The 15,629-nt window shown below is 41.9% G+C and overlaps 1 protein-coding gene across 1 annotated transcript; it reads left to right on the forward strand.

Annotated features, from left to right (window-relative positions):
* The first annotated feature begins 13,322 nt into the window (after positions 1–13,322).
* LOC104588184 (homeobox-leucine zipper protein ATHB-40-like) lies at positions 13,323–15,496 on the forward strand. Its single transcript, XM_010246024.3, has 3 exons — positions 13,323–13,552; positions 13,644–13,951; positions 15,124–15,496. The coding sequence occupies exons 1-3, from the start codon at positions 13,453–13,455 to the stop codon at positions 15,340–15,342; spliced, it is 627 nt and encodes a 208-aa protein (XP_010244326.1). The 5' UTR covers positions 13,323–13,452; the 3' UTR covers positions 15,343–15,496.
* Positions 15,497–15,629: the final 133 nt, after the last annotated feature.

Here is a 15,629-nt window from a genome sequence, read left to right on the forward strand (position 1 = left end):
GATCAAGCGAGTCCTCGGCCCTGACACTTTCCACATGGAACATTTGGATGGAAGACACGTCCCCCGGACAGGAACTTGGAGAACCTCCGAGTGTATTTTCAATGAATGTAGTTGCCTATGGGTAAGTGATGAATGAATGAAGCAAACATTTCCTCTTGCCTCAAATGATTGAATGAATCTGTCCTAAGTCCCAAAAGACCCGTAGCCTTGGGACCTGACGACGGGCGAAGCCCTCTTCCAAGGGACGAGCCCTCAGCATGGGCCCACGCGGAAAACAATGACGACCCTAGGATGAGCCCCTTGGCACGCCAGGGCGAAAGATGCCTCTACACACCTTGTCACCTCGGAGTGTTGTGACCCCCTCGGCTACCCATACATAGCGCAACAGAAATAATGAGATTGAGCCCTCGACTTTGCCGGTGGGACGCCTCGGCCTCCCCTGAGGAAACACTTGGTAAGAAAATAGGCCAGGTGAATTGCACCTCAATGGTGCTGCTCCACCTCGGCTCTTAGATCCCCAAGTACCTCATCCAATGACCTCGGCCACGGTGCCAGGTCCCTTCAGCCTTGCCTAAGTTGACACTTAAGGAATTCGGGAGCCGGGTGAGCCCTACTTCAGACGTGTGGCCTCACCTCGGCTCCCAATACCCCAATTACTTGAAGCAAGCATGCAAATAAACATACACTATGAGCGAACCATGTGTGCTTTGTATGTTATGGTCCCGATTGTTCGGAGGGGCAAGGACCTCTCGAAGAAGAAGAAAAAGGAAAGAAGAATAAAGAATAAAGAAGAGAAAGAAGAAAGATAACATACACAAAGCACAATGAATACAAAAAATGGTTTCATTCATCATTTAATTTTTTGTATTGCCTTTACAAAAAGTTTGTTAAGGCCTCGTAGGCCAAGCATATATACATTTACAAAAAACAACTAAAAAAAACAAAACAAAAACAAAAACGCAACAATATAGTAACCAGAAAAAAAAGGGGAGGGGGAATCTATGCCTAAGCCTCGCCATTGGCAGGAGGAGGAATGGAGTCATCGGCAGGTTGGGCTTTGTTGGGAGCGTCGGGGATCACCTGTAGCCCCTCGACGTCAAAATCCGACATCACAACGGGAGAGCATTCTTCGTGTCTTCGATGCCGTCGAGGTAGGAGGACGAAGCGTACTCCGCCAACGCGTCCAGGTAATCGGAGGACTTCTTGTACACCTCCACTGCCTCGGTTGCTGCTTTCTTTGACTGCTCTGCCGACGTCATGGCCTCAGCAGCCTTCTTCTCTGCCTCGGCAGCCTTCTTCAGTTGAATCTCGAGACGCTCTTGAACTAATTGCTCACCTAGGAATGCCCTTCGGAACTTCTGGTACTTGTCCTCGGTGGTGGCAGCTACCTTCTAGAACTTCTCCCATTCCTTTTGGAGTTTCTCCTCGGTGGACTTCTTCTCCTTATCCGCCTTGTCAATGCGAGACATGGCCAGCCTTGTTCGGTCCCTCAAATCGAGAAAATGCAGACAGGTTTGCAACAAAACCAATTAGCAAATGAAAAGGTAGGGAGAGAAGGAAATACAAAACCAAAGAACATCTTACCTCGGCCAAGTGGTATAGGCCCTCGTTGTAGATGGCCTTGGGGTCACTCTACAATAAGCGGTAGCAATCCCTCGGCAGGATGGGCCCGCTCACCAGCTCCCGGCAGACCCCCTCATCCTGAATGGAGTCCCCTTCTCGGAGCTGCCATTGCGGGCGGAAGATCTTCCCATCCCCTTCGGCTCTCTCGGGGAGCCCCTGTAATGATGGAGGAGCTGATGAAAGCCCGGATGGGAGCTCCCCGGGCATGGACCTCCGCACCACCTTCTTGGTTTGTTGCTCTGTGTTGGCCACCTTCCGTGAGGGCTCCTCCCTTGGCGTATCTATGGCGGGCCTCTTCCGACCCACACGTGACCTCCTAGGGTGCCATCATCGGTTGTTCCCCTTAGCAGGGGCCTGTGGATTTCCTCCCTTTGCCGGGACAGGGGGCAACTTCATTGCCGAGCCGCTTCGGTGTCTGTCCTTCGGCTTTCTTCCTGGCTTGCTTCGCCCGGGCCTTCTCGAGCATACGTTGCTTGGCGTCCATGGGCGCTTCTGTGGAAAAGCAAAAGAAAACAATCAGTACACTAAAGCAAAAACGTGGAAGACGTGCTAAGTAACCACAAAACCTCTCCTACCGAGGGGGGTAGGGCTAATCCCAGCGAAGACTAGGGGAACCTCCTCCTCCACCAACGGCTTCACCTGGAATGTCCCCATCACTAGTAGATGAGCTACAGTTGCAGCCTCTTCGTCTCGGAGCAGTGGGGGACATCTCTCGACGATTACGCAGGCCTTCCCCTAGTCAGACCTAAACCGCCAGCCCTCGGAGTAGGAGACATAGAAGAATTTGTCCTTCCACCCATGGATGGACGAGGGGTTATGCACCGGCTTCCCCCTCTGAGGGTCGAAGTAATACATGTTGGCCTCAGAAGTGTGCTTCCTTGGTGCGAACATGGCACTGATAGTGATACCGTACCACTCCAACAACTCAGAGATTAAAGAAGGGTGGGGAAACCTAAGGCTAGACTTGAAAAAATGTTGGTAGACACAGATTTCCCCCTCCTCGGGGGTCCACGACCGATCGCCCACATTGGGAACCCTCAGGTCATAAGACCGAAGTATGTGGAACCTCCTTGTCAGGGATTTGACTGGCCCACATCCAAGGAGTTGCCAAACTCTGAATGCGGAACACCATCATCAGCCGCCCTTCGGGCAACACTCCCTCCCACTGATCCGGCAATGACTTGCACAACATCCTCCTTGGAGAGAGGAGACCCTTCGGGCTCCCTTGGTGACGCCGGCATGGCGCTTTCATGGGGAGAGTTATTACCCCGGTGGCAGCACTCAGCACCCCCTGAGGCAAACCTTTCCCTCAACGGGACACCTCCCGCCAAAGGGGGGCTGCAGCTAAGGAACCTAGGGAAGATAGAGGAGAAGGGGTTTCAGGGGAGCTCCCTCCCGAGGTGTTCAAGAGTTCATGGCATTCGTGGCCGGAGTCTGAGAATGACATAGTTGATTACTTAGGGAGGTGAAAACGAGATGTCCTGAATGATGGAGAAGCTAGGAAAGTCCTGAAGGATTGAGAGCTGGGGAGTTGAGTTCACTCGATAGCAAGGGTGTTTAAGTTCAAATGAAGGGGAAAGTCCCCACCAGGGCCCCTATTTAAAGGAGAATGGACGGCCTAGATCTCACTGCATATGACGGCTGTGGCACCTCTGCTTCCACCATCCAACTACAATGCGCCACCCAATGCCCGTCCTCAAAAGGTGAAACAACGCCCAAGCAACGGTTCAGATCACCACGGATCTAATGGTCACGGGAACCCTCCGCTTTTGCAAACCAGTTCTACCGCACCTTTTAGCGCATCCCCTCGGAAGATGAAACGATGACAGGTGGACCGCGAGGCTCGCCCGCCGTGGCCTGCTGGGCAAACTGCTGGCTTGCCCATCGCAAACCACCGAGTGGACCACTCAACCCAGCAAATGTGCGCATACCGGAGTGATCGTCTTCCACACAGTCCCTGACGCGACCTGACCATGCGTGATACGAGACATCTCCACTAAGCTGAGGCATCCGCACTACATGCGCCTCCAAACCGACGAGGGACAATGCACATAGTGAAAGCGACGCCACTACAGGACACCCCTCGGCTGACGAATCCGAAGGCATAGTGATTGCTACTCCCGACAACCGAAGCCGAGGCCTTACCTCAACTATTACCTTCATTACCAGTCGAAGCCAAGGCCTTGCCTCGGCCTCGGGAGTGGGGGGTAAATGATGTGGGCTAGCTAGGCCCAACCCACTAATGCCTCACAGCGCCAGCCACAACAGCGGGGAAGCCCTGCTACCTTCGTACGGATCCAACCGCAGGGCGGTTAGACATACCCGCCAGGGCCTACTGCCTGACCTCGTACGACCCTCATCTTGTGCGTTCATCTTCACCTACCTCTAGCCTACTCAAGTATAAATAAGAGTTAACTCTCCCTTAACGGGGGGGGGGGGGGGGGGGGTCCAAAACTTAGGATTCTGACATAGCTCTCTCATTTACTTTCTGCACCTACCTTGCTTTCTTAGCATTTATTCTTGGGGACCTGGTGCATCCGATGACTACCACTGAGACCTCATCTACACCTCCTCCTACCTTACACCTTGTACTAACTTGAGCGTCGGAGCCTCTTCCTCGGGTCTCCACCCTAGCCCTCTGACACTTCTTGTTTTGTAGTGCCTCGGATTTCTAGAAACCTCGCCACCGAGGCGACGACCTACAGTCCTTGGCTTCTACTGTACTCAGAAAGAACACCTCGCCTCAGCATACAGTCCTTGGTCTCGACTTACCACTTCTTCCAAGACCTCGAAGCCTTTGACCTACTTTCAGAACTTGGATAATAAATTTACCTAGTTGCCCCCAGCTAATTCGTGCGACAAGAAGATCCAACCCAAAACTGGTCTATAAATGCTAAATGAGGAACCATTCTCTTGAAATCACAAGTTAAGGACTAACAAAACATCTAAGAATGATTTAGAGTTGGCCTTATATCGATCAACAGATTTAAAAGCCAAAATGACGGCCAGTGCATTAGAAAATCTCCAGCCCTATTTTTGGGTAGTCCGCATTGCTTTTAAAAACATCATCATCATCATCATCATCCAATCCTTGTCCCAACTCCTAAATATATGAGCTTGAATCCAGTCGGTCAATTCACAAGGAGCGTGTATCCTCCAAAAGGAGGTGTGCACATCGCTCAAGAGTTTGTGCCTCCATATTATCCTCCCACCACCGGAAGGCGAGATATTGAAATTGCAATGGAATACTACTAGCCCAAACATGCTTCTAATAAAACTCATGGAGAATCAATTCAATATGAGAGGAGATGTGGGATATATATAGTGGAAATGAAATAATAGACATGAAAGGTTTTCATCTGGTAATTACTAATTACCCTGTGATTTTGTTAAGCGGTGGCTTTGTTTTGGATCTTGTTGAAGGTGTGGTTTATTCCCCAACACCAACACCCCTGTCAAAAGAAAGAGATCAATCTAAAGGGAACTCTTTGATTTGTTTTGTTTCTTTCCGACCGACTGGACCGGGTTCACCTGCTTAACATTAACGAGAGTGACTTCTTCAAAGAGGGCGACGCATACACATTCTATTGGAGGGTACATGCTCTCCATGAATCAACAAGTTCACTGCACTTGAGCTCCAAATATATGATGGGGTCAGTTACATCAATCCATGGTTCTAACTTCTAAGCATTAAGACTTTGTATACGTATATAAAAATAAATATTACTGTTTAAACCAAATAATCAGTCTAACTTTTAGCATTTAGCATTTTAACCACTCTAAAAACATATTGTATAATACATACTGACACATTACAACATTTTGAACCCTAAATAAAGAACCCAATATAAATCTCCAAGCCTCTAATCATGCTTTCTATTTTCTTTTTCTTTTAAGGCGATCTAAATCAGATTTAGTTCTTACACTATTTTCACAGTAAGGATAGATTTAAATTGGATCGAGAAATATAAATTCAATCCTCACAAAACTGTACTCACACGTGTTAACAGACTTTTGTAGCCATGCATCATGGGAATTGGGAAACATCTCTGTTTTTGTATGTTTTTATTTAGCGTTCTACTATGATATGAAAAAGTTATGATATCTAAAAAATAATTGATCAATAAACTGAAATCTTAAAAATAATAGCAAATACGGTGTTATTTATCAAAATTTATAGATAGATTTTGATTGATTAAAACTTTTTTCAATATCATATCTTTCCTGCATCATAGATTTTTCCTTTTATTTATTAGGAGATATTCACATGGGGTGTCTTGTTAGCACTTAGCAGAATCACAATTTATAAATGATTTAGGGGGATAAATGGTAATATGGTATGTTAGATTAATTATAATTTTACCGTACGCTCCAATTGTTAATAGCTTAAACGACTCACCTTCATTGTGGCGTAAATCATGCCGTAATTTAAGGGTTATTGAAATGCGGAATTAAAGTTAAAAAAATAGCGCATCCTGGCGCATATTAGGATTTTATCTTTAAAAAATAAACAGTTTCACAAAAGGAGAAAAGGTGAACAGGATGTCAAAGGGAGCCTAGATTTGCTCTTTAAAGCAAGTTACTCCCGGCTCACACAAATCTCACAGCCCATCGCAACTGTGCATTGGGAACATCCAAATAATAATATATAAAGTACAAGAGATAGGAGATGTTATCAATGCACGGCTGCAACATTAGTGTTAAAAGCACTCTCTAAGGCTGCGTTTGGAAATGATACAAATGGAGTGTAAATCTTGGTTCAGAGTAAATTTGCACTTTGGTTCATTTTTGCTTGTGTTTGGCAATATTACATTTATTTATTGACAAATGACAGATCAATGCATATTTACATTGATAATAAGATGTACAAGTATATCAATAAAAAATAAGTAAATTTGTATTAAAATGGGTTTTTTTATAAAAAAAAAAAACAGATTTTTATTGAAATTCATGTTTGCATCCATTACAGCTAAAAGTCTGTTTGGTAAGAAGGTAAATTTGTCAGTACAAAACTAACTCAACTTTACAATTTATATGAACCGTTTTACACTCTACATATTTGTATTCACACTTATTTGCATCATTTCCAAATGCAGCCTAAAGAGCAAATCTGGATTCATGGTAAGGGAGATGTTCCTCATGTGTGACTGTACTGTTGTAGTGTCTAGTGCTTCAGTGTGTTGTTGAGACCAAATCTCTTCCCAACAAAAACCCTCCAAACATATCAGACATGGTGGGTCCAGTCTTATGGTGAGATGTGTAGATACAGATCATAGGCCTGGCGTGACTCATGATCACCCCTTAATAAGGTAAATCATGAGCACCCTACTATGTTTGTAAAATTTCAGATAAACAAAAAAATCCAAAAAGTCTACACTATATATATTTAAAATGCAATTGTCCATATCAAACTCTTCATATTGCTTTCCAACCCTTTTAGAAATTTGTAGTTATTTTAAATTTTAAAAAATAAAAATAAATAAAAATAAAGAAGGCTATTTAAGCTCACCCACAAGTAATTAAGGGTGAGCATGGTTCGACTTTAAGGCAAAAGGTTTTTGGAATTGGAACCAACCTTATCAAGATCATTTCAAAGGTCTATCCATGGAACCTATTCTTTTTTTTACCCCCTGGAAAAAAAGTAGAAACTTGTTCTTTAAAAACTTGATTTTCAATAATAACAACAACAACAATATTACTAGTAATAGTAGTAATAGTAGTAATAGTATAGTTCAAAACTTATATTACTTTTATTGATTGAATTATATAGGTCAACCCATCCAATTCCACCAAGGCCAACTAAGGCTTGTTCTCTAGGTTGGTTCAGGTAGAATAAACCCTTAGACCTTGGAACTGGCTTGGGTGAGGATTGGTTCTAAAATTTAGAAGCAGACCCTATCGGATAATAGATTGGATGGGGTTGATTAAGACTGACTCAAGATTGGTTCTATTTACTCATCCCTATAAAAAACTGAACATAATATGAATATCTTTTTTAACACTAGCCCGTGCATGACATGTGTCTCTTTCTAGCTCTTCTGCTCACTCTAAGTCTAGGGTTGTTGGTTAGTAAGTTAGTAGGGAAACTGAAGGAGGTAAACACGGAAAGATACTGTTTATGTGGCATGTACAGCACAGACAAAATTAAGATCGGCTTCAAAACTCACAAGACTGTGTGAGCGAGTTTAGCTTCAGTCAGGGCAAAGCCAGTTCTAACACCCTTTACTGCCTTGCATTAAGAATATCTCTATGCTTGTATACTTTATTTTATGAGGAGAAATTCTCAATGCAAGGGTGAAAATGGCTATTAGAACGGTATGGGCACAGTTTTTCCCTGACAGAAGCCGATCTCTATGTGAGCACCGTTTGCATATCCTTTTATACCATGCATTGAAAATATTTTCGTGCTTATATGCTACTTTTTTTTCACTGGCAGATATTTCAAGGCTGCAAGGGACTGTACAAACTGTGTGAATACATTCTTATGAGCATTGAAACTAATTTAATCAGAAGAAGAGACCCATAGGGAATCTATTTTGATCGGTGATCGTTAATCCAGAGGAGCACTCATCCCCGGCAAGTCCATCTCTCCATGCATGCAGTTGTTTGATTTCTACGGTGTATGTTATGGATAATGGATCACTACTTATCAGTCCTGTGAAATTCCTTTTAACCCAAGACACTAGGACAACTCAGCTTTGTTCTCAGTCCCGAGCCTAGCCACAGCCACGAAACAGAGATGGTGGAAGCGAGAGCTCAGAGTCGTGGATTCAGGCTTAGTGAAGAATCATCAATCTATTTAGGCCTCACTTGCTTTTTGGGAAATTATTTATCTGGTGAAATATTTTGATCAATGAGGACCAAAATGCCCTGACCAACTTTCTCCTCAAAGTCAAAAATAAAGGCCCTTAACAATAAATTAAAAAGTATTTTATTTATTCAATACCATAAAGGCACCAACTACGTACTGCCTATACTTTACCGGATGGTAGCACAAAGGCACAGATAGAACCAAATTTAATTTGATTAATGATGAAAAATGGCATTTGATCAGAATAGTTTAGAGGGATAAAAAAATCTGGATACGTACTTTTGATCATGTGAAGAGAAAGATGGAAAATGGGAAACCGGGGTCGGGGTGTGTCGGTATAAACATGACACCCTTAATTTACAAATTAAATCCTAATTAGTCTTCCTGCTCAAGTAAAGCTGATAATTACTTTCTATAAACAACTCCTCGAGGCATGTGAGGGGGAACCCCAACCTAACCCTATCCCATGCGCATCTTTCTACCTCCCTTTTCTTATCATTTCTTCATTAAACTAAGTATCCAGTCTGACTTGTTAACCCACTGGAATCTCTCTCATTCATATTCATGTATTCTCTCTGATCCTTATCCTTGAGACATTACCACTCTTTACTTTAGTATTTTTTTTTTCTTACTCTAGAGGAAACTAGGAAGAAAGAAGATGATGTCAGTTAACACTCAAATAAATGCATGAAGTGTCATCCTGACATTCTGACACTCCCACAGCCCTGCTCTACGTGTTAAATTCAGTGAATCATCGTCATCATTCCCTGCTTAGAAATTTCACCTTTCAACTTCTTTACCAAGGGGTCCATGTAATGTTTGTGATCTGGGTTGCTTCCACGTGTTTCCTAACAATACTTCATTGCTGAGAAGAGGGCAAGCCATCAGATTAGCTTGAAGCCAATAGAGAAAAATTAATTGACCCCATTATCATATTTGCTCAAAACATGGTGGTGACAACTGCCAAATTTAGCAGAGATTGCTAAAAATAGGGTAAAGAGATAAGGCTTGGCCTTGGAGTGTCCAAATTGCAGGTCTCATGAGAGAAGATAAGAATATAAGAGAAGTTATCACTATGGTTTTTAAAATCGAACCGGTCATGGTCTGATTAACGGTTTAAATGGTCCAATCGTTCAACTCGAATGGTTGGTTCATTCTGACAAAAAAAATAAAAAAAATAAAAATTGAAAAATGGTCAAACCATTCGAACGGTTTAAATGATTAACCGGCCAATTCAGCGGTTTATTAACCATAATCAACAAGTTTTGGAGAAAAAAGTGGTTTTGAGGAAAAACGGAACCGATCAAATGACCGATTCTCGATTTTTCCGGTCCGGTCCGGTTTTGAAAATCATGGTTAGCATCATAGAGTGAAGAATGAAGAGAGAGCTAGGGTTCTCCAAACAGCATTACCCACAGATAGCACAATTTCACATTTCCTCTAAATTTAGAGAAGTTATGTGCATATCTTTAATTAAACTGTAAACTCAGCAACTATGACAAGAGTTCCCTCTTTCTCTGTGTTTCTATTAAGTTTATATATTATTGCTCTGGGCGACTTTTATCTGCTCGTCCTGTTCTGAGTCTTGCCATTACGGATGTCATTACAAAAGCTGGAGTCATCTAACGCTGCTGGACTCTTACAAATATAGAATAGTTAAGCCGAGTGACGGCCATAGTAAGTTTCACATGTTATAAGCGGGCACTCCATATTACTGGTTGACAGGTATGCAACGTCTAGAATCTAGACCTAATGGGCAAGCGACACGTGGAGGGTGAAGGACAATGGTCCCCTGCATCGCTTTTGAGGTGGTGCCGCGTGTAAAGTTTTAGTTTTGGACTGGCATGCGATGATATGAACGTGCTCTTTTGTCTTTCCCGTGGTGTCGAAGGCTCCTAACTGTCTTCAATTAATTAATGGAGCCACATCCGACTTGGCCGCTCATGAGTTTCTGCTTCGGCATCCAATTATGCTAAATTTGGCTCATGCCTTTGTCATTTTGTTATTGAATTGTTTCAGGTTGTTAGGTGAGTTATTTTAAAACGGTTTTTATGTCTAATATGACTTCGAAGCATAAGATACACCTCGTCATACTTGATGTTAAATTTTTTTAATTAATTATAGTACGGGATATAAGGAGTGAATAATAGATCACTTAGGGCCCGTTTGGTAAATATTTTTGAGAAAATCTTCTTGTAGCTCTGACGGTCAATAGATACATTGAGCTTTTGACATAAGATCTGGGCAATTCGAAGACCATTTGGTAGATGTGCGTCTTTTTGTGCATTGTTTTGGATCTTTTCGCACGAGATTAAAACGTGAAAGACGCGAGAAGCTTCATTTGAAGCTTCCCGAAATCAGCCCAAAATGGACTTCGCACGTCTTTTCGACGCCGCATCTTTTGGCAACTAGATCTTCCACGTGCTAAACGGGAATAGACCGATTTTCGATCTTCCCAACTTGTAAACAACTGAAAGACCGTGCAAAAAAGATGTGTCAAACAACACCTTAATCAAATAGGCTTTGAGAATCGTGCATTAGGCAGCATTTGGAAATGATGCAAATGGAGTGTAAATCTCGATTCATAGTAAATTTGCACTCTAGTTCACTTTTGCTTATGTTTGGCAACATTACATTTATGCATTGACAAATGACAGACCAATGCATATTTACATTGATGATAAGATGTAAAAGTATATCAATAAAAAAGAAGTAAATTTGCATTCAAGTGGGCTTTTGATAAAAAAAAAAATGCTTTATTGGGTTTCATGTTTGCATCCATTACAGCTAAAAGTCTGTTTGGTAAGAAGTTAAATTTTTCGGTGCAAAACTAATCCAATTTTGCAATTTATATGAACCGGTTTATACTCTACATATTTGCAGTTACACTTATTTACATCTTTTCACAGCCTTAGGCTCGATTCAGAAGGAGTACAAATACAAATATATAGAGTACAAAACCTTACATTTTATATTATTTTTTATGTATTTATACATTGCATGTTTGTATTTATACTCCTTCCAAACTTAACTTTAGGAACATCTCCCGTTAATGAAAATACACAAATATGAGAGATATTCTTGATGTATTGCTACAACGTATGTGAGGTAAATACGAGGACAAGATCGGAACTCATCTCAAGCAAGATTCTAAATATCAAAATGTATCAAGGATATCAGCCGATACATATCATATTGGTGACCCCCTAATGCACCCTTACAGTGGATGTCTTGCGGTTTGACATAGTTTAGGGGGTAGACGTTATATCGATCTCCTGAACCAATTTGAAAAAAAAAAAAAAAAAACAAGCACAGCTTGATACATGTCAATGTGCCCCAAATCAATGTATCAACGTATATCGATATTTAAAACCTTGTGTTCAACTTAAAAAACTTGAAATGTTACATAAGGTGCCAAAATAGTTTTTTAAGCTAAATTTGATAATATTTATTTGAAAATAAATACTTATTGAATAAGTGCTTATAAGCATTTTGACGAAAAAAAGGGTGGCACAAGTATTTTCGAAGTGATGTAATGGGCTAAGTATAAACGCTTGAATAATCTCACTTAAAAACAAGCCCAAAATTTGAGCTTCTCAATTTAATGCTTATTCTAAAAATAAGCATTTATTTTGAACTTATTTCTCAGTGTGGCCTCGGTCCAAAATAAGTACTTATTCAGAATAACTGATTATTTTAAACGGTCCGAAACTTAGCCTTATTGAGCATTACAATGTCATTTTACCACTTAAAATTAAAAAACTGTTGATGTATTGAACGTGCTTCCGCCATAAAAATGGAATAGGAATCATTATCCGCTTCGTTAATCGTCCCAATGAAGTGGGGTGTGTCGTAAGCCGTATGAACTGTGACGTCACCTGTCATCCTAATCATGATATTGATATCCATCCAATTTACAAATTACGAAGCCCACATCAACAGTTCCCATTGTACATTTGTACTTGAACCCAACCTATGGCCCACAAGAAAGGGCTCCACGCCTCCACCCAGGAACTAGGGTTTAATAGATAGACGCTAAGAAAGAGAAGAAATGCATGCATTTATAATCAAATAGAGTGGAAAGTGCAAACAGCGCAAAGAAAGACAAGAGAGAGAGTACCAACCACGCCATTGGTGATTGGACAACCAAACATATCCAATTCCACTTTAGACTTTAAAGTTTAAACCACTCCCGGAGGCCATCCGTACGACGTGATTTAGTACTTCAAGGTGGTAAACCTTGGGATCCCAACCTTTCCATCCCTTATTTAATTTTTTTTTTCTGCCGAATCTACCCACGCCGATCACCCCTTTCTTTTTGGCCCTTTTCCTTGAAAAGAAGCAAGAGTATGCTTTACACTTTACAGGCCACCCAAACCCTACTCGAGGACAAAGTAGGAAGAAAACAATATATATTCCAAATTTCCAATCGCTTATTATAACAAATATTGTATTTTATTGACATAATTGCCATTAGTAGTTGAAAGCTTGTGTGTCCATACTGCCTACCACCCCATCCTGGTTCCACAATTGCCCACAGTTAAGTTACTTGTAGCAATTCACTATGTTCACGCAAAGGGTTACAAAATGACCAGAATACCCCCTTGTGACCTTAGTTAAAGTACGTCAGCATTTCGAAAATGACCCAAATGTCCTCCAATCCCTTTGGGCCTGAGGTGAGTGTGGACCTCTTGGGCCGATCCGAAGATTTGGTCGGGCCAACGTGACCGCCCGGGAGCCCAGATCGATGGTAAGTCGTACAATAGCAGGGTCCCATGAACGTGCAATCCCGAGTAGGGCAGTACAGGTAGAAGGTTAATTACACGAAGACCAAGGGCAATTTCGTAACTATCGCCCTATAAATAATATCCTACGATATCTACTACTCCGTCACCACCCGCTGAGAAAGGGGAAGGAAGATTAGCCATTGAAGGACTTAATAGAGCTTGGCGGGTAAGCAAGAGAAGCGAAGATCAAACAACTTAACCAGACGAGAAGGGGAGAGAAGTGGGAAGAGGATGAGAACCAACTTGATGAATCATCAAGTAGAGGATCAAATGTTACTCATTTCTCAACTGTATCCTAGCTTATGCACTCCTCAGCTGGTTCCGGGAGAAGGTCTGTAACTAGTTGTTTGAACAATTCACGTTGATTTTCTTGATGTTGATCGTGTATTTGCATGATGATCCTCTGTTTGTTTTTTGTGTAGGAGAGACGAAACCTCGTCGAAGGCGAAAGAAGAACAAAGGAGAAATCACCGATGTTGGAACTAGGAAGAGGAAGCTGAGCGCCAAACAAGTCGACCTCCTGGAGCTGAATTTCGGTAGTGAACATAAGTTGGTGTCTGAGAGAAAAGATCGGCTTGCTTCGGAGCTTGGGTTAGATCCTAGGCAGGTCGCGGTGTGGTTTCAAAACAGGAGAGCCAGATGGAAGAACAAGAAGCTAGAGGAAGAGTACTCCAAGTTGAAGACAGCACACGAAAGCGTAGTCGTAGAGAAATGCCGACTGGAAACCGAGGTCCATCTCCTTCTCTACCTACTCCTCCTCCTTACTTTCCTCAATATCTGTGGTAAAATATGCAGTTTACGTGTCTGTGTTTCTCTGATCTTAAGCTTTGTGCTCAAAACATCTTTATCACTTAACTAGCTGTTCCATTTTTGTGGGTTGGAGCCTAGCTTGGAGATGTGTTCTGTCTCTTTGTGCTTGCAGCTAGCTAGCTTGTAAACTACTGATATTTTCAGCTTACTTATTGCATTGTTTCTTATGTGTTCCTTTCTTTTCGTTTACCCATTTGTGTGGCTTCACATAATTAACATAATTCTATTGTTTTCCCATTTTCTCAACTCTGGAAGCACTCTTAAGTAATGCTAGTCGATTGCCAATTTGTTTCTATCCAAAGATTAATTGAGGCTACCCATCATCAGCCATTGATGAATCCGAGCTTCAATTATTGTTTTGGTTGGAGGGTGGTGAAGACTGAAGAGCATATATGTTGATCATCCTCTTGACTGATATCCCACCTGGAGTATTGGGTGTTTGACTGTTTGGGTCCTTGGCTCCATCCAGTTTAAGTGGAGTGGCTTTGCACGGAGGAACGACAAATACTAATTGGCCAACAAAAGTGACATGTCCTAGAGACATCAAATCCATATGAGACCTCATAAAGTTGCTCAAGGTGGTAGGGTTTGAAATCATATATATGATCAGGAGTTACATTCTCTAGCTAGTCTGTGTAGGGGACAGCATGCATTGCAACTCATGCTTATCTAAAACTCTGAAGAAAAGTTTACCTGTTAAAAACTTAAAAAGAGATGTTGATGTATAAAATTGATATTTTAGCACTCTGGAGAACACATGCATGTGGACGGCTACAACTGGTGGCCCCACCCCCACCTTGAAGATTCTCAGTTTTCATGATTGATCCTGAAGTTTAAATCTAGATGGGATTAATTAACAGTTAAAACCAAGCATTAATACTGTAAGTTAGTGCAATGGTTCTGGTTCATATGGTAACAATCTAGCAGCAGCTAGATTTACTTTAGGATGATGGGATGCATTAACTCAGTAGAAGTTTTGGATTCTTGGAATTAAAAATGGGGTCAGACTTTCAAGAGACGACACCCCCCCCCCTTCCTTTTTTTTTATTACTTGCAATGTGTAGTTCTCTAAGCAGTATATATTGTTTACAGGTGCTAAAGCTCAAAGATCAGCTCTCCGAGGCAGAGAAGGGGATAAAAAGGCTCTTAGAGCGCTCTGATGGAGTGTCAAGCGGTAGCCCGAGTTCCTCTTTTTCTATAGACACTGACCAACCATTTTTAGGAGAATTCGGAGACCAAGGATTTGAAAATCTCTTCTATATGCCAGAAAATTATGTCCAAGGCATGGAGTGGGTTAACCTGTATTTGTAGTTATATGATTTATTTGTGTAAATATGTGTAATAACCCTCCATCTCCAATGTAAATTATCTGGGTAGGTCTTATCTAATTATCTCTTCTGTATTGGTGGTTGTACTGGACCAGATGAAATTCTTGACAAAGATAGATATTTTGTCTTTTTCTCTAGTCATGGTTTGACTAGAAAGGCGCTCGCGTTGCTTGTGGCTATATCTTCCTTTCTTACCACGCAAGAGTAAGAAAGCCCATTTCTTGATTTCAAAGGTTAGAAAATGACTTTTCTGACGATGTTGGTTAATGG

Source organism: Nelumbo nucifera, chromosome 1 (assembly GCF_055504915.1).
Source record: "Nelumbo nucifera cultivar China Antique chromosome 1, China Antique-T2T, whole genome shotgun sequence".
Taxonomy (NCBI): domain Eukaryota; kingdom Viridiplantae; phylum Streptophyta; class Magnoliopsida; order Proteales; family Nelumbonaceae; genus Nelumbo; species Nelumbo nucifera.